The following is a 25,488-nucleotide window of genomic DNA, read 5'->3' on the forward strand; positions in this document are numbered from 1 at the left end:
CTGTGCAGTGCAGTGTCATATGCAGAGATAGCCAAACACAGCCATGGAGTCTGTAGTTGTAGTTACCCAGAATGCACTGTATAGCATTCTAGTAGCCATCATCAGTCTTGGAAAATGACATTGAAAAATCTGCAAGCCGAGATGTGGTGATAATAACTAGAGCATTGCATCTTGGGAGCAACTGATCCATGATGTAAGAGTCACAGTTCCTGACATGTTGAAACAAAGTCCTGGAAAATATAGTTTCAATTATGTTCTAAGTAATGATGAGGAACTATGACTATGACCCTTGGATCAGTTTTCCCACAGATGCTCTTGGCAGGATAATGCCATCTTGGCTCAAATTTTCAGTGGTATTTTCCTTGGCTGTTTATGGGCCCCGGGTTATGGTCGGTTTGAAAAAAGCCCCCGAGTGCAGTCTGTGTTAATCAAGACAATTGAATCTGTTGTAAGGTTCAAAATTTCATCAAACTTTGATATCAAAATGCCAAAACTGCATCAGAAGTAAAGGTTAAATTTCTTTGTGTACTATATCTAGCCAGTTCCCCACAGCCCTCAGTGTTGAACAGTTGCATTTTGCACCTGCACTCATAGTGTGCACGAATTTCCATGGATGTTGATAGAGGGCGCTCTCATAATGGTAAAGAATAGGGTGGGGTTGGTTGGGTAAATCGAGGAAGAGTAATGTTGTTTAAAAATTGAATGCATAGAATTTCACCAAGTCATACCATAGACAGTAGAGAAATGTGTTTATCTACTGTCTATGGTCATACTTTGTTGAAATAAGGGCTTGTGAGAAAAGTAGATGGTGAAATCTGTCATTGTGTAAGCTGGAATAACGTCATATCAGCCTAGTGTCTTGATCCACAGCTCCTACGGTAAGATGGTTAATGACTAGTATGTGATAAACGCCTGCTCAATAATAGTCCCACATGTAAGCAAACTCTTTCGCCTGGTCTTATACCAGTCTCCATCCACAACAGAGAAACTATCAAACATGTGAAAGACAACCTTGAATCATACTTGTAATATTTTTACTACCATGCAAAGTAGGTGAAAATGCACATATCGTTAGGTCTTGGCTAAAACTGCTAAATTAGTAGAATGGGGAAGTGATGGGCCTGGCTGGATAAAGGTTAAATTGGCCAACATATAGATGTTACTAGTATTGTTTAGCAAAGTATCTTATGAACATGAATAAATTATCATTTCTGCTAGAGGAGATTGAAATTAGCAAATTTTGAATAAATCTTAATGAAATATTTTGTTGCAAATTAGAAAATCCTGGCTGTTCCTGTGTTGTCAAAAAAAAGAAAGATTTTTGAATGGCCATAAGAAAGGAAATTTACTTGTATATATTAAATAGAGTATGTAGGACTACCTGAGTCGCTGATAACTTTACTTTGAAAGCAAAACGTTTAGTAATCACAAAAAAAATTTTATTGGCAATTTGCACTTTAGTATGTTCATTGCCAGTCAAATTTTATCAACATTAATTTAATTAATATCCAGTATTGTGATAATTTAAATGTAAAACTACAAAGGAACAAGCAAAAGAGAAGTAGTTTTGGCTTTGATGTCCATGTGTACAAATCAGAGAGAAACTGAAAGTTCACATGCTGTGTGCATGGGAGTCATCTAAACTGTCTTGTCATGCTGATTTGCATATTACCGATAAAGCAACATCTGCTTGTAACTGTCAGATATAATTGGTGGTGTTCTTTACAATTGGATTAAAACATTCACTCCCCACACACTGTCGTGATATTTCAATACTGATTACTTTATTTGCATCACATCTTGTTTCATGTTTACATGTTACCATGGTAACAGACACACAATCAATTTTATATATATATACATATACACATTCCAAAATGAAAGCCAATGGGATGGCCTCACAAAAAAATTGCACATAGTGTAGATAATAATGTTTGTATTTACAGACTTATCAGAACAACAGCTGCAACTGTTATTTTTCCCAATATTCTATCTTTTTTAAGTTCCATACCTCAAAGGGTTTTAAAATATCAAGAAATAAGAATCTAACCGAAGTCTGCCTTTAGTGTGTATTTGGTACATGTATCTTGAGAACCAATTAAAGATTCAGACCTTCGGGCTCCGTCAGCTGTAATCTTTGATGTACAGTATTTTTCCATTATTTTCATTTCTATATTAGTTTTTAGTCCTGCCAAAATTGTGTCAAAATCCAAATGTGATTGTAGTACCGGTATGTCTATTTATAGTATGCATTGGTATCTTGACAAGCAATTAAAGGTCCAGACCTTAGGGCTCGATTAGCTGAAATCTTTGACGTATCTTCCATTATTTTTGTTCTGTTTTTATATTACAGGTTCTTGTTCTTCTGCCAAAATCATGTCAAAATACCTAGTATTCCACCTATTAACACAGCCTGTATGAGTTTAACGTCCGATGTTATTGTTAAAAGCTGAATTCTAGTCAAGACTAGAATTCATCCGTCCACACTAACACTTTATATTGTACTCAATGCGTAGTGTTTGCAAGGCAAATACTCTGTATTTCAACACACTGTGGGAAGATGAAGAAGAAACTTGTCTTCCAGGACAAAATAATGAAAATATTTCCAAAGTTTCCTATTGTTCCCTAACCCCTTCACCACCATGATTCAGCCCAATTCCATTGTTTTTAATGACAAAATTGGACCTATACACAGGAAAATGGGGGTGTAGGGGTAAAGATGTCTTGACAATGACACGCAGACATTTTGTGAATAGATGCCCCGTAAGGAACAAACGTAACTCGTCACCCAGCTAGATTAGACTACAGTGATGTGTGTCACAAAAAATGACATGAATGTGAAAATAAAAGTTGCAGCTGATGCTCCTTTAAGCAAATTAGAGGCTTTAGGATTCCAGGAGTGTCACTGCATTTGTACCTTTCACTTGTACACTGCAGTGTCCCAAAGTCTCGTAGGAATTCAAAAATACTACATGATTACTCTCAAGGGTTAAGGAGGGTACCTATGGAGACTAACATACTCATAGCCATTGTCTCAGGGTTATAAATGTACAGCTAGTATATCGACGCACTATGCATACATACAAAAATGTTGGCCATCTTGTCAGAAATACAGAAAATTTGAAGTCTTCCTGCCAGCCAAAAAAAGGAAATATATATGTATGTTCAAATAAAGGCATGTTGAATACTACACTGGACAGTCATTGTACCATTCAAGAGCAGAAAAAGTCTGTTTTAACACCATTATTGGCGTGTAGGTGGATACAATGTCTGATTTACCAATCTACACTGTTCAAAAAACATTGTAAAAGAATTCCTGTTAAATTCGTATCACAGTTTTGTGGTCCTCAAAATCTACCAAAGTTTCCATGTTAGATAATGGTTCACAGAAAAAAAAAATTATCATCAAATACACCTGGAAGATTTCAACTCCCTTTGACAAACACAAAAGTGCTGAAGCAAGAAATCTGGTTGAACTGAGCGCGCTCAGATGGTGTCATCATTGAGTTGATATGTTGTGTTCATATTTGAATAGAGTTTGCCTTTACAAGAATCAATGGTGACTTCAATCTCTTTTCAAATGGACTCGTAGATTTGATGAGCTGATGACATAACTACATAGCAGCAATCCTTTCACTGAGGTAAAATAGACAGGAACAGCCTTTAATAAATATAAATATGAATGAATTCAAAGTGATAAAACGAAACGAGTGGAATTCTGTCAACTGCAGCCATTAACAGGCAGTTCATTATCTGTATACGGTACAACTCCCCTAACCTTTGCAACCCACAAGAAGTCTGTCCACACAGTACTGGAATGACAAATTTCAGTGATTCAATTGTGAATTATTTTTCAAATATATGTACGGATTTCTATTTGAGAAGAGATAAGCAGAGAGAGAAAAACAGGATTTTTCTCCATCAGACAATTCTTGAAATGTAAAGAGGTGGACATAAAATATCATGCAAATCATTAGAAATCAATTCTTACAATTCACAATGGCGTCCCTTAGTGTTTGTACTTAGTGTTTGTATCTATTAGATGACAATAAAACCATTACAAAAGAAAATGTGAAAAAACCGTATCTTTTTTTAAAAATAGGACTCCATGTAGACTTGGTTCAAGTCGGTGAATTAAAAAAAATAAAATCATTTATAATAGTTTCTCTTGTGTCTCTCCTATTTCGTACAAACCTATCCGGAATTTGGCAGCTCACGCCAGGTTTTCCCAGCTATTGAATGCGTCGAGTTTGAGTCTGCGCAGTAGTGAGTTAGTTTCTGCCGGATTCTTGTGATTCCGGGTGAAACTCCGCTGCATAGCGTTCACTCCACTCATCGCGTTCACCCTACTCATCGCGTCCACTCACGCGCGTTTCACATGAAAGCAGAATACAAATCATTGCGTTCACTCCACTCAAACATTCACAAATCACAGACTTGAACCAAGTCTAGACTCCAGGCAATGCCTAGTATAGCAAAGAACAGTAACTTTTTTCCTTCTTTTCTTCCAAAATCTCCCATAATTTTTTTCCTATTTTACCAGTGATTGTGAACTTCTACACTTTCACTATTACAGTGTACCCTGTTGGGAAGTTTCATTTCTTTATCAGAAGAGACTTTCCCTTCCCAATGATCACAATTTTTATCAGAGTTTGCATATTCCTCTCATCATATCAGCTACTGTCCTCTTGACCACAAAAAAATAAATGACCCTTTTTAAATTTCTTAAATTTTACATAAATTTTGGCAAGATAACAAAAACACTAAAAATACACAACACTGAAAATTTCTATGTCAATTTTCCAGTGAATCTCAACACCAGTGATTGTACTTTTTTGACAAACATTAAAACTCATCTTCTAAAATAAAATGCAGTTCTGTTTATTTACACTAGTGTTGCCAAAATCTTGGCCTGATTGGACTATTGTTTCTCATACTATTTTCCCTGTGGAAAAAGTTCTAAGTTGTGTCACTTTATAAACACTGGCAAAGATTTCTTTTCCACATACAATCAATATGTCACTCTACAGACTAGACTTTTCTCCTAGTGCCTGGTTTGTAACATAACTTCTGATCCATGCCCCACTCTGGTAGACCTCAAAAGTCCGGCAAAGCCTGGCCTGATGCTAAGGCAGAGTAAAACCAGCCGGGCTTCACTTTAGCTTATTTAGACATGGGCAAGAGAAGCACACATTGCTTAGGAGAGTCTATCTGCAGACATAACTGAATGGAATGACATGTCAAAACTCTTTTATCAAATTACCCATTACTCTTAAGACATTTGAACCCTATTATGCTTCCCTGCAATACCTTTCTGCCTTCATCTCCTCCAACCCTATTTCCCTGTACTAAGGTCCACCGTCACCAAGGAACACAATAGGTAAAAACAAATCTTGGATTAGAAAAGTTGGCTTTGCAGTACCAGTAGCACAAAACAATGGAAGACACAAAATTTTCAAATTTCAAGCGAGCACACGTTATTGACAGCACACATTCAAAACACAAGAAGAGCCAGAACAATGAAGTGGCTGCAATATTTTTCAAATGCTGACCAACACAAAAGAACAAATTTGCAAATTTATGATCAGTATGAAAGTGGACATTGCCAGTGTCCAACTCTATTGAGATATCTCCTAAAAGATGTGGTTGTCCAAACAACAATGTTTTGAATACTCTTGTTCATCTCATTATGTATCAAAATTTGGTTCTTAGCTCTAATGTTTTTTATCACAGTGGGGTTGTATAAATGAGTGTACCTGGGTGTCAGAAATGAAAATTGAAATCTTTCACAACTGGCTTACTTGCATTTTGTAAACAAAAAATACAAAGTCAACTAAAAACAACAATCAAAATCCCAGATTTGTAACCACTTTACAATAGCTTAAAGACAATTTTGATCAGAATAAACCAGAAAAAATGTTATTGTTTCACTCAACTATACAGAAATAACCCTATTGTTTTCCTCTGCAATGGTGGACTTGTAAGCACAGAAATGAGGGCCTAAAAGTTGAGGTACTGACACACCGCAACAGTCGTGGATCAATTTAAACTTTGATCAAATAAAGTGATTAGGAATTTGTGATACAAAGTACTTTTCATTAAACTTGACAATCATGTGATGTCTTCAATGATAAACGTGTTATACTTTTTGTCACATGAAATGACTAGAAATGATGTAGGGAAAAACTGACAGTTTTAGAATCAAGAGATTGCTGCCTCTTATAAATAAATTTCATTATTTTGAAAAGTAAAATTAATCTATCTAGCCATTTTTCAACCACCAGTGTTTCCGCCTATTTGAAGTTAACAAATTTCATTCTAGAGTAAGTACTCAGTAATTTCTCTCATCATTAATTGTATGAGAGTTGAAAAAATATACTTTTTGATTGGCAACAAGGATCTGCACATATCATAATTATAGTTGTACTATAAAATCATATACGTTCATACTTTCAACCACAGGAACATACTGTCCCCTGAACTATGACCTTTGGTCTTTAAGAGAACCACTCTATCATCTATACCCTTTTCTAAAGGCGAACATCCCTGATGGGGGGCACGATAAACAGATAATTTTTGCATTAAATTTTCAAGTGAGAGTGACATGTTCAGTGTTTTTGAAAATGAAGAATTTTCATCTGTATTGGGTTTTGAACTAAGTGTTGAGTGGCCTGCATGTTACACATGGCAAGAAATCATTTGGAAAGACTACAATCAGACTATTTGTAGCGGAAAAAAATTTGCATAAAAATGAAACTTGACCTCTCACAAGCGCTCCTGAGATTCTGAAAATGTACCACAGTAAAGCGAATCCCTGCAGACAGTGTTTCAGATGTTACAGACTACGTCTTGGCTGCCTGTCAATATTCTTTTGACCAATCACAGGTGGCCTACAATAAACCTACCAGTATCATACAAGTACAGCTTAAAACATTGGCACACATATTGAAATGCAAGGTAGTGATATCAAAACTTTTGAACAGATTCTGCACAGCCTGTGTGTCACTCTGACTTCCCTACAATCCATGACCATTTTCGCTTTTTTATTCAACGCAAAGTTGACTTTTGCAAGGTTTTTACACCAGCATACGCATTTTTTTTTTTGAGTAAGCAAATATGCAGATAAGGTGACTTAAAGTATCTTTTATCACAAATGTCTAGTTTGGTTGGCTCAAACTACAAGTGGACAAGTAGGACAGGGTTAGGAAGGTATGCACAGGAATTTTGTTTTTCCTATTGTTTCCTTAATCACCATAATTGTGCGTTAATTTCCATTCAACAACTTTCCTCCAATTATGAAACAGGGTAGTATGGAGAAAGTATTCATTACGAGGTTATGAACGCATTCGTTCAGGGATGAAAAATTACCAGGAATGTCATGAATATTTTCAACTTGGGATCTTAACAATCTACAAATTGTATAGGAAGGAGGGGGAGGGAGTTATCCATAAATCTAACATAAAAGATTTTTCTACAGATCAAAATACATTCAAAAATAACCAACTTTGCATTGGCAAACCTTTGACTTTTGACTGTAAAGAAAATATACACCTTACTTAGAAATGTCTTTGTTCAGCTCAGACTTACAAATACCTGTAACTGACAGAAGAAAGAAATTTTCACATAGCACCAATCACATCCTAGACAATTCAGCCGATGTGTCAAGGAAGAAAAGAAATATAGTTAAAACTGAAAAAAAAGAAAAACAGGACATTTTCTGACAAGTAAAGACATGTAGTACAATAACTTCTGAATATGTGATAAAAACTTGAAACTTTCTCTTGTTTGTTATGTTCAAAACATGTTAAAATAGTTTACAAATTAGTTGCACATAGTGTGATGCAAATCATGCAGAGTTTAGTGGCAGGATCTAGGGGGGTCTGAATCGGTCCGGACTGGATCAAACCGGTTTAAACCGGACAGCAAGGATTGTCAACCATAAGCACCACGTCAATGCCGTAGAGTTCAACAAGGTCCATGATGAACTGTCTGTCACCGAGGGGATCTAGACCCATGCCTTTCATGTGATCTGATGTGAGGGACTTGTCCTGTGAAAGCGAGACGTCATACAGGGTCTGGAAAAGGCGGTTGTTTTGTTCAAGGAAAAATCTGAAACAGAGGGAACAAGGGTCAAACAAGGATAAGAAACCCCATGAATTTCATTGAAAAGCATACTTATTTTGGTATGGCTCATTACTTGATTATGTGTAAGTTTTCAGTCCAACACAACCATTTGAACAGATTTCAAAAATTTCACTTCACAGAAGTTGATATCAGGTGAAATATACATTCATGATGCAAATGAGATGTTCATTGTTCAAGTCAGCCAATATATGCAAATAGTTTCACCTTAGTTGAAAATAATTGAGCTAATCATAGACAGTCGAGAAAGAGGATGGGAAGCTACCGCAAAGAACAAAAGAACTGTGAAGAAGTGACGAGATATCTAGTTTGGAATAATTAAAACGTGCGAATCAATTTTTGCATAATTATCAGCTGGGTGATAGCTGCTGCTCGACATCTGGTAGTTTGCAGTGAAAACTTCATTGAACTTATTTTCAGCATAAAGTTTCTTTCCGATTGAAGTTGGATTCCATTATCCTAAAGATTGATTTATTCCTAGATGCGACAAAGAAACATTGCATTCCTTCTGAATGGGATCATTCTCTGCTACAGAAAAGGTGTGTTTAGGACACACTGAATGTAAAGCCTGCAAGCATGTTTTGCGAGATTGTGTGACAGTTGGATGGTAATTAGATTTGTTTATCAATGGGTATGCAAATCCAACGTAATTTATTCCAGCATAAATCGTTGAAAGGAAATACCACAGCTTCCCATCCCTGTTTCTCGACTGTCTATGAGCTAATCAAAACAGTCCACATGAACATGCATCTAATCTTCCTGTTTTGGGACAAGAACTCCCATACGGTCGCACAAGGAGGATTACATGATAATTCAATCAAAGTGAGATGGGTACTAAATTTTGATTGCCTAAGGTCAAACCTTGTTGTTGCACTGACTCATTGTAGGAGCGCTTAATGGCCTGTGGATAGTGTAATTGTCTGTAAACAGAAATAATTGGATGTGGAGTTGTGAATAGAAAATTTGGAACATGCAACCGATGATTTTGGAAGATTATACTATTGCAAGAAGCAGGCTAGATTTCCATCTCAAATTTTCAGAATATAATTTTGGAATAACTTACGTCGTGAAAACGTGATCATCGTCCAAGCTATCATCCCCAAGCTCTTCCATATTGAACTGCTGTGCGGAACGCTGCGTGTTCAGCTTGTTCATTTTGTCCCTGTCCGCCGCATTCACCTTAAGCATTTCTTGTAAATTTTGATACTGCGTCGTCACGTTCTGGTTGTCCACGTACACATCATACAAGTCCTTCTTCTCCTCAAAGATCTTCTCTGTCGTACCTGTGCAAATGTGAACACACAACTTTCAATTACTGTGTTAGACTTGCATAGTCATTGAATCCGTCAAAAGCATCTTTTCAGCCCAGCAACAATACTGGAGTGGAAATCAACGGGACAAGTGACTGTACCATTCTAAAGAGACTCAGCTTATATGAATGATTATGAGTATGATATACGAGAAAGTCAATTCAGTTGGGGGTAATGATTTCTTCTACGTGAGTGAGTAATGACGTTGGCTTATCTGCCATACAAAGATGTTATTTCAATCAAGTATGGATCTAAGCTACCATGAACAAATAACAATCATTTCAGGTTCTTCTGTTGTGTCTTTCTACGTCATTGCAAGGAGAATTTACAGAAAGTGAGTGCATAGGATGACTTGTGCAGATTGTCAAGTGCTTGCATTTTGGCAAAAAAATTGTTAAAATGGTCACGTGTGTCTCAGAAATGTAGTGGGGGACAATTTGATGGTGATAGAATATGACATACATTCTAACTTTTGCTACCTTTGATTTCATCAAACGATAACAGTGCTGTTACAGTCTAACATTTCAACATTCATTTTCACACTGAGTTTGCATAACTTATTGTATCAACACATCACCACAAGGTACCATGGTAACAATTGTTCAAAACAGCAACTTACATGCTACGTAGGCTAGCTCTGTTTGAAGATTTTCGATGTCTGCAATGTTGACGTAGAAGTGTGGTTTGATGTCTTTACCCGACGGCTGAATCATCACATTGTGTTGGCCGAGTAGACATGCACAGTACACTGAAATGACAGCAAAGAGTTTGATTATGAGAGAAAAGGAAATATAATATCAAAGTACCGTAGGACTAAACTATTTACATTTTATTTCATTCATCATCAGAATGATGAATGTCAGTATAAAGGTACATGTACATGTAGGTCCCTTAACCTATTCACCCCTGATTCCCAGTAAACAGGTCCACAATCACCATTGATAACAGCAGGTTTCGGCCAAACTACTGTGGTGATAGGGTTTAGGCTGATTTGCTGCTTGTATCCTGTATCCTTCACACATACATGTCAGGTAATAAGCGGTTGGGGAAGTGATTTCCCTGCACACACATAATGGCGGGTGTGCTGTTTGCCAAAATACAGGCATTTTACCAGTCTGAGAATATGGTATAGCCCCCTTTTCACCGTTGATATTTACCCGACCCGTCACCAGACTCTCTGGGAGCTATTGACTCAGACTGTGTTTGTAAGTAATTTCATGATTCTGCTGAGAATCAGAGAAACCATGCAATAAAAATTGCATAATACGGCATGAAGTCAACCTGAAAGATAAAACTAAATCTAGTCAAGTCACGGAGTCACAAAAACGGTCACTCACATATCTCTTTCCATAACATGTTGACTTCAATCAATTCAGGTACAGGGTGTCCCTTTTTAATTATTTAAACTTGTTGGAATTGAAGGTATCTGTATGTCTAGACATCATAAGATTGACAAGTCAGAAAATTTATTCATGAAAAAGATTGTTAAATGTGAAAGTTGAAACACAGGATGTGTCGTCAAATCCATCTACTTTACTCTCTTTGATACCATGGTTTACATGTGAGAAAGGAAACTTTATTCTTTTTCATCATAAAGCTACAGGCCATCTCATAATATTATAAGAGATGAGGGTCATGGGATAACAGAATCAATACACAGCCTTCAGCCCATTTCCACCTCAAGTGATTGGCAAAAGATACTGAGTCTACGGTATATCATATAAATTTACTGTTTGCCAGTTGTGGCAGCAACTTTCTTCTCAACTCAAATCCGTTCAGAATTGAACAGGATGATAAGAGTACCTATTTTAGTGTACTGTCTAGAATGTGGAGTATTTTATTAGTCCCCACGGACACCGTCCGGGGGGACTTATAGGTTTGGTCATGTTCGTGCGTGCGTGCGTGCGTGCGTGCGTCCGTTCACGCAGATATCTCTGAGATGCCTGGAGCGATTTCATTCAAACTTGATACAAGGATTACTTCATATGGCATACAGATGCACGTCAATTTGTTTTGTGATACGATCAAATATGGCCGCCAGGCGGCCATTTTATTACGATTTTTTCATGTACAGAGCCATAACTCAGGCATGTTCCAACCGATTTTATTCAAAGTTGGTACAAGGACATTGACCAATGTCATACAGATGCACGTCAATTTGTTTTGTGATACGATCCAATATGGCTGCCAGGCGGCCATTTTATTACGATTTTTTCATGTACAGAGCCATTACTCAGGCATGTTTTGACCGATTTTATTCAGAGTTGGTACAAGGACATTGACCAATATCATAGATATGCATGTCAATTTGTTTTGTGATACGATTCAATATGGCCGCCAGGCGGCCATTTTATTACGATTTTTTTATGTACAGAGCCATTACTCAGGCATGTTTCGACCGATTTTATTCAGAGTTGGTACAAGGACATTGTCCAATGTCATAGATATGCATGTCAATTTGTTTTGTGATACGATCCAATATGGCCGCCAGGCGGCCATTTTATTACGATTTTTTCATGTACAGAGCCATAACTCAGGCATATCTCAACCGATTTTATTCAAAGTTGGTACAAGGACATTGACCTATGTCATACATATGCACGTCAATCTGTTTTGTGATATGATCCAATATGGCCGCCAGGCGGCCATTTTATTACGATTTTTTCATGTACAGAGCCATTTCTCAGGCATATCCGCATGTTTTGACCAATTTTATTCAAAGTTGGTACAAGGACATCGACCAATGTCATAGCTATGCACATCAATTTGTTTTGTGATGCGATCCAATATGGCCGCTGTGCGACCATTTTGTTACGATTTTTTTCATGTCCTGAACCATAACTCAGACATGTATCAAGCGAATTCATTCAAAAGTATTTTTATCACAGACCTAATGAAGAGGACTCTATCCTCTTTGAGGACCTGTAATCAAAATACTGATTAACAAGTGGGGACTGTGTCATCAACGATGACTTGTTACTATTGTTATGATTTATCACTAGTCAGTGAACAAATTCTTGGCATCATGCTCACTGTGTGAGCTTGCAGTTCTAGTAAGACTATCTCAAATATGTACGCTGGGAAATTAGATTATAACCAGAAGGTTTACGTACTACACTGAGCGTATTGCATCCTACACTGTATTTGAGTACTGAGACACACTTGAAGGGAAACTACCTACTATGTTTTATGATATGTACATTATCTTTGTTCTGTAAGACAAACAAATTTTCTTAAATATGCTTTCCAAAAAGTATATTGACCTTCATAGTGTTTGCCTTGACAACAAGATGCATTGCATACACCGGGCAATGTTATCATTCACAAAATGTCTGGACTACAATACAGTACAGTAGTAAAAAAAAATATTGGAAATTCGGAATTTCTGACATTTTTTTGACTACTGTATTTTAGTCCAGATTCAAATTGCACACACATATATGCTGTGTCGACAAGTTGAACACTTGGCATTTCAATGTAATTTTGGGAGTAGAAACACGCTCCAGTTTACACACTCAATAATAATACTAGAAAATACAAACAAAGCTAGGCATAACTGCTTCACCTGCATTCCAGAGATCCTGGTCACTTTACTGATCAGACTTATGATTCATCAGTCAAAACAATGTTTATGATTGTATTTGAATTCATAAGTGGGGTTTTTAATGGCCTACTTCTTTTCATCTATACCCACGGGCAATTGGGCAGACAAGATCAAATTGCATAAACTGAAAGAATTTAGATTCTAATGGGCATGCTACATTGCCTCATCACATATTGCACGGTATTAATAGTTACAATATACCTATGGTATAAAATATGAAAATAACTCAGGTAATATTTCATTGCATCAGTGCCTTTCAGGTCACATTTGCAAATTCCTGTATTTGGCAGGTGTGCCAAATAAACTGAAGTTTGTAAATGCTGGCTGTCATAGATGTACTGATGAATATTAAATAATAGTTTTACTCAGGGATTGCCCTCAATTTTAATTTTGTACTATGTGCAAGACTTTGCTTTTCATTTTCAAAAGAAGCAATTTCCATGGAAAATTCAATGTGGAAGGACTGTGGTTACAACCTTGAACATGGTAAATGTAAATGCAAAGGTTAACCGGCAAGTTCTGTTACTTAACTCTTTGAAAATACAACTTATGCAAGAAATTTATTTGTACCATCCCTGTACAATTTTCTTGAATTGGACTTTCTTGAGTTTCTCATGCACATATCAAATTGGCTTAGAAAGATGGGATGTGATTATTACAGTTACATCCATTCTCTAACTCAACAAACTTCTAGCTGCATCATAATTTCCATGATATGACATAGAATGGGATGGTATTTCTTCACATAAACTGACCAGACATTATATGAGTTCGCTCTCTGCCAATTAAATACTGGATATTGTGGATTGACAAAAGCGAAGATCAGAAAAACTTCATTGCTGGCACGTACTGCTTTCCAGGCAGCTTCACACGTGACGGACATTTGGTCTCTACTTTATGAAATTTATGTCTAACTAATTTACTTGGATTATTTCACAGCAACAATGACCTGTATTCAAAAAAATACATGATATCTGAAGATACTAAAGCAAACACTTTGGAGATAGCAGATTGGGTCACTATTGTATATTATGTTTGAATCGTAATTGGTACAATGACTATATGTACAGATTGATACGAAATAAAATGGTAATGTGGTGTAATTGGGGACAGTCATAGGATATGAAAATTAAAAAAGTAAGGAAATTTCTATTAATACTAATCTGAAAACCATGGATGAAATTGCGATATCAGTCATTGGTGATGAAACCGTCACGCCGGTGAAAAATTCACTCTGACAAAAACAGCCCCAGCTTCTGATTCTAAATTTAGAAACACAGATGACAGGTGCAACAAAAGGGGACACGTTTCTTGAGTCGCCTTGAATGCCAATGGTGCTGCACATTCAGGCGTTTATGTCAGTCACCTGACAAGGAGATTTTCAAGATCCGTTACGGCATTGACTTTCATGTGATAAGCTCCTTCACTGTTATGAGGCTGTACGGTGTCCCCACCCAGGGACATATTGCACTCACTTACATCAGTGAACGCTATTTGCACTGTCTCTTAAATTGACCATGACAACTGCAATCAATTATGGTCAAGATGACAGAGGAACATTCAATAATATTCATGAGAACGGAGTAATATGTAATTAGATAATCTATACGACAATTACTGTACCGGGAGAGTCTACAATTGTAAGGGGGCCACCTGCATGTCTTGTCACGTTCATTAAAGGGAGTCTTAATTTCTGAATTTTGAATCTCTGTGATGTCAACTATTCATGATAAACGTAATGTGCTTCCTTGAATAAATATTTTGGATCATTCTGATTGCACATGCCGAGACATAAACTGCACAGTAAGCTTTATCCATTCAGTTTAAAAAATATGTACCGGTACACTCAGTGTGACAGTTTTCGGACAGGGTAGTAAATTTCGCCCAAAGTCGTTTCGTAAATGACCAGCAATACGAAATCTTATTACCATACCTTTCGAAACTTTATTGTGGTTATCCTCAAACTCAGTTGACACGACGGGAGTGATATTTCGGGGTCAAAGTTGCCAAAGTTTTGACCCCATGTCGATGGCGTAGTAATCGGACTGCAATCCCAGAAATCGGACGTCGTGTTTGGAATGTGATTAGGAGCTAAGTATTGATAATTTGAAACTTCAAACCACCGATTTTTAATTTCGATGTGTTTAGAAAACTGTATATAAGAATATTTCATGATAATTAGTTATGTTTAATCCATGGACGACTCAACTATATTTCGACGTGTATAGCGCTTCGATATCGGACACGGGCTGTCTCCGTGTGTGTTGCTTTCGGCACCTTGTATCGTACGGTGTGGCTAACTTCGCTAAGTTTGTTCAGTTAGTATTACTTATAATTGTTTCCATTGCATATTTCGTTTGTATTAAAATCGCACAGGCATTATTTAATAAAAATAGCGAGTAGGCCTATATTTCATCGTATGGAATTATTTACCTGTCAAGTTTTTATGCAGTAGGCCTAAGTCACTTATTACGTTTACACATGCTAAATATTGTCTGTCCGAAAACTTGTACACTTCTTACGTTCATTAAATGTACTTTTTTTTCTAGAAACAACTGCGCAGTTTTCGTTAAAACTAGGCCTACACGCAATCGTAGCGAACAATGGAAAGAATATTTTCAAAATCATTATTTCCCCCACATTCAAAATTCAATGCTAAATCAGGACTTTAGTCAAAATTTCAGTTACTTTGACCTGACGGCAGTATGTTGACAGTATCACTGACGCGGTATCAGACGACAATTTGTGACCGCCGCTCGTAGCGAACTCAATAGCTTCTACCAAAAAAACTATCGAAAACGGGACAACAGTCTCACCTGACTTAATATGAGGTCACATGACCTGTAAAACGCTATCGATACGGAGCAAAGTGAGTGTAACTAACAGCATGTCACTAAATGTCCGAAAACTGAGGTCGTCCGAAAACTGTCACACTGAGTGTACTATGGAATTTGGATCATTGAAACCTAAAAAGTTTAAACCAGTGATTCTAGCCACAGTTCCTCCACCTTGATCTGATTGTTATTCTGTCAATATCAATACATTTGAATTGCAAATTTTCTGCGACGGATCTAACCCAAAAAAATCACCTTTCTTATGAATAATATTAACATACAAATCAATGTCATATCTGTTCAGACTGTTAGACTGTCTTCTCACTTAAAATTAATGCACACAGATCCACAGCATTGTTGAATTTTGCTGTCACACTGAATATTGGCTATGTTCATGAAATAAAATTTTCTTTCATGACCAAACCAGTCAAAAACAACCACTGTGTTTGTGTGAATACTGACTGCAGATGCAGGAAATAAATTCTTAGACATGGGGATAAAATTTTTGTTCCTCACATTTTCTTGGCATGTGGAAAGCATATTTCCATCTTTGTTTTGCCAATTTGGAATATTTCCCGGACAGATTTAAGAAATATGGATGCTATATTAATGAAGGTATCCTGTTTAGGACAAATGCATCCAATATGTTTGTGCGCACTGAAGCGACAAGTTAGAGCATGTTTACTGATCAGTCACTACACATGCTATTTGTAGCTTTTTTATTATAGGTGTTCTAAAAAAATAAATCTTGAAAATCAGCAAGAGTAGAAATGGTGATTTAGCAGAGGAATTGATCAAGTTTAACATTTAACTGGTTCTATGAGAATTTTACTATATACATGAATGCCATGGCGGAGTTGTAAATTCACACTTGTCAGACATGACACAAAATGATATACAAAGTACACAGGATGAAATTTGTCTATTAAATGTCTTTCAAACTTATGTATCAAGAGAAAGTAACAGACAGGATTTCAAAATGTTGTAGCATCGTCTGCTTTCATCCCCTGAAGCTCCAATTTAATCGAAAGCTTTCTGAATGCCATGAAACGTGAGAGCAATGATTTTTTTTATCATAGTAACAGTTCTATCATAGAAGACATGTTTACCTTCAATACATGATTTTAACTGATCAATCTTGTTAGCTGGAGGGTTATGATAGCATTATCAATGTCTGATTCAGCCCTTACTCTATTCACTGACACCCCCTCCTGGAAATATCTCAGCTAGCCCATGGCTCTTACCTCTGTAGCACACCACCCCCATGGGAGGCGGCGAGAAGAAGAGTATCCTCTTCTGAAGGAGTATATATTTCCACAAGACAAAGATCTGCTCTCCGAAGAATTTGATGAATTGTGAAAAGCAACCTGCCGGGTGGGTGATCTGTAATGCAGTAAAGAAAATAATTTTCTGTGGAGTGCTTTGACATTGATAAGGCATCTGTAAATGCTATCATGAACACTTTATAATACGTACACTGGTATCTTGCCATTCATTACAACATGCTGTTTTTTACCGTTCTCATTGAATTGTGACGTCTTTGCAGTTTTAAGTGCTAAACAGTCTCATTTTGTTTCAATTATTAATAACCTATTTGGGATGACTGGCAACACGCTCCTTTTCAAATAAGAATCCCACAGTCTTGTTGTCATATTTCGTTTCTTTTTTGTTTCATGGTTTTCCACACCGCAATAATGCAAGTTGATCGATCAGTTCAGCTTTCTTCTAATAAAGACACCATAAATAGAAAATAATTGGTCAAAGGTACAACAGGTGTTATCTAAATTGATGATGGCATTTTTTTCTGTTTTGCACCACTTACTTTCATGTCTGGCACAGGAAGTTCATCGATGCCCGGCGTGGTTGCCGGGGTGTTAATCACGGGTGATGAGTTGCTAGAAGGGTCTGTGTTGAGTGAACTTGGCAGAGAACCTTTCCTGTCCTCATAGAAAGCTTTCAGCTGTGTGTACCTGCCCGGTATTTCTAACTGGTGTCTGGAAGAAAAAAAGCCCCAAAACAGCTGATATGTAATGTTCACTGATGAAATGTCATTATGTATCTGTAAAAAGCTTCGGATCTGAAAAGATTACATCAGTTCTGGCATCAGTTCTGAATTCTCATTTCAGCTTTATGATGAAATTGATTGCCATAGTAACCAGTAATGGATGCGATCTAAGTAATAATCAATTTCTTTGACATTTTCTGCATTGCAAGATGAAAACTCTGAACTGGGATTCTGTCTATAATCATTTTCACTCTGCTGGATTAAGTTTCACATCTTATGTGACCACTATTGCCCCGGTACTACCCCGGTATATTGCCCAAATCATGCCCATGGATATACATGTACCATAAATACTGCCCTTGGATGTTAAAAAAATGTTGTACTGGGATCTATACTTTATATATTACCCTGTGATATACTAAATAAACACGTATTGCCCTTAGATAAAACAGTTAAGTCATGTTAGTACTAAGGCACTCTTGCAAAGGTCATCTCAAACTTATAAATGTTGAGCCAGCAAATGTACTTCCAGGTTTAACTTGGGTGAGGAAGAATTGAAATATTTGTGTGGAGATAATTGTACAGGAAAGGTGTGTGTACATGAGAGTGATTTGACCTTACAATGTACAAGGTTATCAAATTTATTGAAACTTTAAACCTTGAGATTGATTCGTGAAGCATGGTATAACACACATATACCAGATAGCCCAAACAATCTTATCTTCAATAATTTATTTTCAAAGCACTGATACGGACATGCCTGCCAGTATTTCTTTTCAAGATATTAAATCAGATTGAAATTGTACACCTGATACATCAATATCCTGTCAGTGCATACCCCCTGTACATGTAGCCACTCTCATTCATTTCATCCCCCTGACTGATTGTCAATTCTCTGCTTCAACAGCTTTCATGTCTTGGAGCATGATTTCATGGACAAGATTGACTGACATCAAGAAACCAAGCCAGACCTAGTATGTTAGTCATATACCATCACTTCCATCCAGACGCTAAACTAACCACCCATGTCATGTTGACGCGGTCTACCGGTATTTCACTCGGTCCAGTTCTGACATCATCCGTTGCATCATGTCCTTTTCCTTTTAATACCTGATCAAATCAATTTCTGCTTTTAGAGACTGACAGACTACATGATAAATGAAATCTGTTTCCTGTGTGTGACAGCTTTGCCGACAAGTCATGTTTCACTGCTAACTAGAGCACTCGAACAGGATATGTACTGAAACCATGCCATGAAATACACATTTTCTACAAACACTCAGAAGGCTTAATGAAATTTAACGATATGAGGTACACATGTCATCTAGCCTGTCAATTTCAATTCAACTGACCAAGCAATAATCACTTTAATGAGAAAAACTGATGAGTTAATAGATTATCACAATAGACGATGCCCCTGAAGGGTGACAAAGTGGGAAGAGAAAGTAATGAGTTTGTTAGATGTCTGAATAAAATGGCATAACTGAAGGAAAGTTGGCCAATCTTGATTATGAAAATATAGTTTTCTCAAACACCTTTTTGAAACAACTTTAACTAGCCCCTATACACCCTCTAGGATAATGTTGATTTGTAAAATTGTTCTATGTGAGCATTACAGTCTTGTTAAGTCTTGCAAACAAAAAAATGTAAAGGCTGATCTACAGTCATTTTTCATGTATTTTCTATAATTTACTTCTGTTTGAAAATACAGCCTTTTTTGTCCTGCTGAAATCATGTCACAATGCTTTGTGTTCAATGTATCAAGACAGCCTGTATTTGAGTAAAAGTCCAATATTGTTATTTTTGAAAATAGAATTGTACACAGAATTAGACGAGATTTGTCAACAATAACATTGCATATTGTACTCCAAGTGTTGTGATGGCATGGCTACTATTTTGCAATTCAACATACTTTGGGAGATAAATACTAAACTTGTTATGTGGAACAAGACTGATGAAAATATTATCAAAAGTTCCAGCCACTGCCCCTGTTAGTCCTTCACACCTTTATCACTGTGGTAAAGTCTAGTGACATTGCTGACAACAGTTGATTAGTGAAAATCCTTGCGATGAAAAGGTGAAATTGATAACAGCCTTCGCATTTCTGGCTGTTTTCAGCAGACAGTGACCCAGATTTGACCTTTCCTTGCAAGCAATTTCCCGTCGACTCAGATGTTGTATTCATGGATTCAATCTTCCTCCCCAATGACGCATATTTTAAGAATAACTCAATTCATTTCATGCAAAAGTCATATTTAACCGCGCTGTCACAGATGCAGCTGTAACCTTCACAGCTTGCAGTCAATTTCATGAGAACCTTCCATGCTAATCTTTGCATGGCATTACTGTATACTTCTGGTGAACTTGAATTTCCGCCTGAGTTGTTATTTACTCACTGGTCATGTGCACCTCAATGACAGAGACACATTTTCCTTCAGGTTGTAAATATCAAGTGAGAAACACCTGTATCAGAAATAATCAAGTTTCACACCATAGAACTATCAAGTCGTGAACAAGTACATGTACATATTGAATTCACAAACTCTAGCAAATGCAGGCGTCTACAATTGTTCAAATTTCTTTTGAAATTTTCTATCTATACCATTATCAATAAACTCTTTGGCATTTTCAGGCAATAATGCATTGAATTCCCTCTAGGAATGACTCAATTCATTTCTCTGATTCAGCGCCAGTCAGTTCTCCGGGCAAAACAATGCCGGAGTGAGAGTCTGACAGGTGCTACGGCATTTTATTGATTTGCTGGTTAAACTAATTCCTCACAGGGAACCATTAGACGGCTAGGTATTTGCAGGGATTAAAAAGGAAGACAGATTCTCCTGGCTCGTTCAGGGGATGCCTTGCACATTGTGCCTGTGATCACATGTAATCAACAGAAACACTAGCCACTGGGCACATTGCTACTGTAAAACCCATTTCTGCTCACTTTCTTGCTTCCTCAAAGACAACATGATGGGCTCATGTTTGCATCACATTTTTAGGGCTAATGTGCAGCATCTCAGAAGCTGTTATCCAATTGGTTGGCTGAATCTTATCGTTATCATTGAATTATACACGACAGACTCCTTAAGTTGCCGAGAATAGTGAAAATCGACCAATCAGATATAACCTTCTGAGCAAGCTGTACACTAGCAACATATTTACCATTCTATGGGACAACAAAGAACAGCATCACAATATTGACTTGGTTGACAATGTAAGTGGAAACCATTTTACATGGAGGGTGGGAGACTATTCCACTTCACAGAGGGGTAATAGGGTAGAGAAGCATGAACTTACCTGACTTGTGATTCAAGGAACTGCATATGTCTATAGAGTAACGTGTAAGAGGTTGCTAGGATACCGACCGATTTCATCCGCGCTCCCCTCTCCACAATGTTGTCTACGCGCATATTTTCAAAACAGGCAAGACCAAAGAAATTTCCTTTTCTAAAATATCTGTTGGTAAACAAAGAGAGTGGAAAAGTCACTGAGAATTGAACGACTGCTTCAGAAATTGTTATTATGAAGTCGCTTGATTTATTGAGAGAAAGAAAAACTCTGTCTGTCTCAGCGTGCAATCTCAGACAATTTCATGCGTGAGTTCTCTTCTGATTGAGAAAATTTTACATACACCTCTATTGGTACAGGGCTGACTCAAGAAAATTCTATGAATTCCTACATTGACTCAAACAGTTCAGAATTTTAGAAGTCAGACAGTGAACACTGTTTTTTTGTTTGTACAGATCTCCCATGGTTGATAACAGCTACTGTACACAGTCAATTCATGTAGGTGTGTTTGCTTTATTCACTCTGAGAAAAGGTTAAGTTGAGATCAATGTGAATTGTGGTGAAATGTACACACTGCTGCAAAATGCGATGATAAAGTCTAGAGGTAATGTTACTGACGTATGTATCACTCGGGTGAGGAAGATAGCGGTAGGTGATGATGTGGAGTATATGGAAATTATTAAATTAAAAGTAATGATGATAATGATGATTATTCAACAGGGATGATGATGACGATGATAATGATGATGATGATGATGATGATGATGATGACAAAGATGGTAGTGATGGGGAGGAGAGTTTTCTACGATGACTATGACTACTACTCCTCAAGACTGATCATGACACATCTATGTTGGAGACCCATTAATGAAGACGATTTCACAAGACAGTGATTATCAGTGGGCTCAGAAGGAGCTTTCATAATATTGCCACTGATGAGAAGTATGTGGGCAGTGAAATGATAACAGACTTTCCTAGCATTGTTTATCCCCAAGAGGATATCTGATGAAAATTAACTGTTTCTGTTCTGTCTGTGCTGAGTACTGAGACTCTTCTGTGAGCATACCGGTATATCAAAGGCAAAGCTCACAGATAGTGAATTGCTGCAAGATAACAGCATGTAAAAATCAGTGAAATCGGTCAGCAGAGATTATCCAGAAGAATGTGATGTTTTAAATGTCACCACATTCAGTATCTGTTATCAGCTATCTACATAAAGAATCTACAACTTCCGGGATTTATAAGTTATACAGAATACCATGGATTGAGATACTATGTAACACTGTTGGTAAAACAGGGATTTCACTCAAATTCTACAGAAAAGCATGCTGATAACTTTCTGAAGCCTCTGTGAGGTCCCATGGTATCTGTTAACTTGAAACTTACATAAAATCACTGTCAATTTTGTGAGAGCCACTGGCCATGGCCTTGAACTCAACCCCTTCAAGGTCAATCTCCTCTGGCAGGCACCATTCTATGATGTTCCCTGAAAGAAAGTGGTAAAAAGAAGCGGAAATTTAGAAATGACTTAGAAAACCACAAAACACTTCACTTACTCTGTGAAAAAGAAAAAGATCTAAAGCTATGATTCAATGAATTTTCAGTGTTATTGTGAAATTCTTCAACTTTTATTTTAACTGTTTCTTAGTGAGATATGACACATATCAATTGTTTCATAAACACATTATGCATAAATTTGTTGTCAAAATATATCTCACTCTACCCTCTATATGTAGATGTGACGGAAGACAAGTAAGACTGCCATTGCAACCAACAGGCTGTGTTGCTGAGCTACGATTATCAACACACTTTTGAAACTCATGTAAAACAATAAATCTGCGGCTAAAACGTTACCAGGGTTTCAACAACTGAAGTAAATTATTCACACATTCAACAAAAAAGCACAACACTGTTACTACACAATATCAGCTAATAAGGATTTTTTATGAGTGGTTTTGGATCACTTTTTTTGACAAAGTTCTTGTCTGCAATTACATGGAAATTAAAGGTTATTTTCAAACCTTCCACAATTTGCCATAATCTAATTGCAAACTGGAATCAATGAATGGCAAACATACATATTAAAACTCATGGCACTCATCTCTCTTTCCTCTGTCATACCAATCACCTGACAACTTAGCAAACAGCATTGTAGTAATGGTGTACATTATGCCATTGTGCACTCAATGTATACTTTTACAGCTGATTTTTTATTTACTGAACTCAAGAAGTAGTCTAGGACCTCTCCTTGGTTATGATGTATGGTGCGCTACCACTGGTGGGACATCTACCATACCTGTACTCTGGCATACCAAGTGCTGTTTTGTACACATCAGACTGTGTTGTATCATAATTATGACAGGTCTTGCCATGATCATGTAACATGACATCTAATGCATTGTTTAAAGTTTCATTTTTCCCCTGCACTAAGCAGCTTGTATCAAATTCAAGTACTTGTCACTGTATTGTGTTCCTCAAATGAGAATACACTCACTATATGAAGGTCATTCAACCTTTATGAAAACTTGTTGACCTTGTGTGTCTATACTTTGTGGCACTATGGCCACTTGTATCCATGACAACAAGCAAACCATGAGATGTCGGTGAGACAGAGTGGGTGGGAAACAGCAGTTGAGTATGTGTGCTACAGGGTGAGAAATCTTTTAGTTGTATGGTGAGAACACAGGAAAAATGGGAAAAAATCCTTGATTTGGTGTTTGGACTTATTTCACTGATTACATCTACCAAAATTAGAATCAGAGTGCTCGCCCAACATCTGAGCAAGACTGATGTTTTCCCTGCCTTATGAGCATTTTTGTGTGGGAAGTAGTGCAGTGTATAACTGCACACACCTCATCTGAGGTCTTTATAATTCCTCATAAACTTTTGGCGTCTATGTAACGATTTATAATGAGAGAGAGAGTTAGATGGATTTGATCAATGAAATCACTCTGACTAGAATCAGACTGTTTGTTTGACATTTCAGGTTGGTTTTCTTGTTTATTAACCTTTTGCCTATACACCAGCACAACAGAAGATTTTTCCGACAATTTTTGTTAAAGTTCACAAAAAACACATCTAATACACACTGACAAACAGGTGGGTGGACAAGTACCGGTTGATGCAATCATGGTGGGACAGCATTGGGAGAATTCACTGGAGATATCATTGTAAATGTACCATCAAATGCGACAAAAGCTCTCCAGGGAGGCAAACAACACGACTTCTGGCTGACTCACCTTCCAAGATCAATGATACCGGCTGGCTGCTGCAAGTAGATTAAATTTTCACAAGTAGCGGCCATTTTCAGCGGCCATGGTTATTAATGTTACATTTAACAATGTTTGTTCAATTGCCTGCTCTGTTTGCACTGTGTGTTCAGTTTCACACGTTCTGGCTTCCGAAATGTCAGTGAGTATTTTTACTACCTTGAACAGTGGTGCATACATGTATGACACTGAAACTGTATCTACTACTGTGTACATGCTTTTTTGTAAAAATAATTGCTCAACTCTACATAAAGTTGAAATCGTGTGCTCTCTGTCTGCAGTGGAAACCTGGTATACCCGGTTCTTTAATAATTAAACAACAATAGAATTTTTCAACTTTTGAATCACCACGGTATGACAATAAGGGACAAAAACACATTTCATTTGACAGGTATTTATAAATTTTATTGGAATTTTTATTTATAACATGGTCTTTGCAAAGGTTCCATGCTGTACTTGTTCTACCAAGACACCATAATTTCACGCACCACAAATAAACATGAACAAAACATAAGACAAAATTATTTACTTATTTATGCAAGTGTAGGTACATCCTTGTTTCCTTAATTCTGTGTTGTTGGAATTCAAGTATTGCTCTCCGCGTGAACTGAGTGACAATTTGCATTTTCCTATACCTGGCATGTCTGACAAGATAAGACACAAATAAGAAACTAGCACTTTGGTAAGGAGTAGCTTCAACAATGAAACATGCACTGCCGATAATGACAAGAACTTTGGTAGAACCCATCAGTCTTCCATGACAAAGTTGGCCCTCTTTACAGGGAAATTAGGGATGGTGAGGTTATTTAATCCACCATCAGATTCATTGACGCCGCCATTGGAAGACTGTAATGTACAGTGTACATCCCCTCAAGGTGACTTTAATGCACTGGAAATGTACACAGGTTCCTAGAAAATGTCTTGAAAACACATTACCTAATGTGCAAAGGTTCCTAGAACGTGTCTGACTCTCAAAATTGCATTATCTGGCACGTGACTTGCATAGCGTACACAGTGAGTAAGGAACAAACAGCCA

General features: G+C 37.1%; 1 protein-coding gene across 1 annotated transcript in view; it reads right to left on the reverse strand.

The window, feature by feature from the left end:
• Positions 1-4,507: 4,507 nt before the first annotated feature.
• The window catches only part of LOC139147455 (DENN domain-containing protein 11-like), a 44,944-nt gene continuing 23,963 nt past the window's right edge, over positions 4,508-25,488 (reverse strand). The window contains exons 2-8 of the mRNA XM_070718561.1: positions 22,570-22,669; positions 21,193-21,351; positions 17,713-17,884; positions 17,135-17,273; positions 10,072-10,200; positions 9,206-9,425; positions 4,508-8,109 (exon numbers count right to left, since the gene is read on the reverse strand). Of these exons, the coding sequence (XP_070574662.1) occupies positions 7,911-8,109; positions 9,206-9,425; positions 10,072-10,200; positions 17,135-17,273; positions 17,713-17,884; positions 21,193-21,351; positions 22,570-22,669 (1,118 nt within the window). The 3' untranslated portion in view covers positions 4,508-7,910. The remainder of the gene's footprint in view (positions 8,110-9,205; positions 9,426-10,071; positions 10,201-17,134; positions 17,274-17,712; positions 17,885-21,192; positions 21,352-22,569; positions 22,670-25,488) is intronic.

Source organism: Ptychodera flava, chromosome 13 (assembly GCF_041260155.1).
Source record: "Ptychodera flava strain L36383 chromosome 13, AS_Pfla_20210202, whole genome shotgun sequence".
NCBI classification, from domain to species: Eukaryota; Metazoa; Hemichordata; class Enteropneusta; family Ptychoderidae; genus Ptychodera; species Ptychodera flava.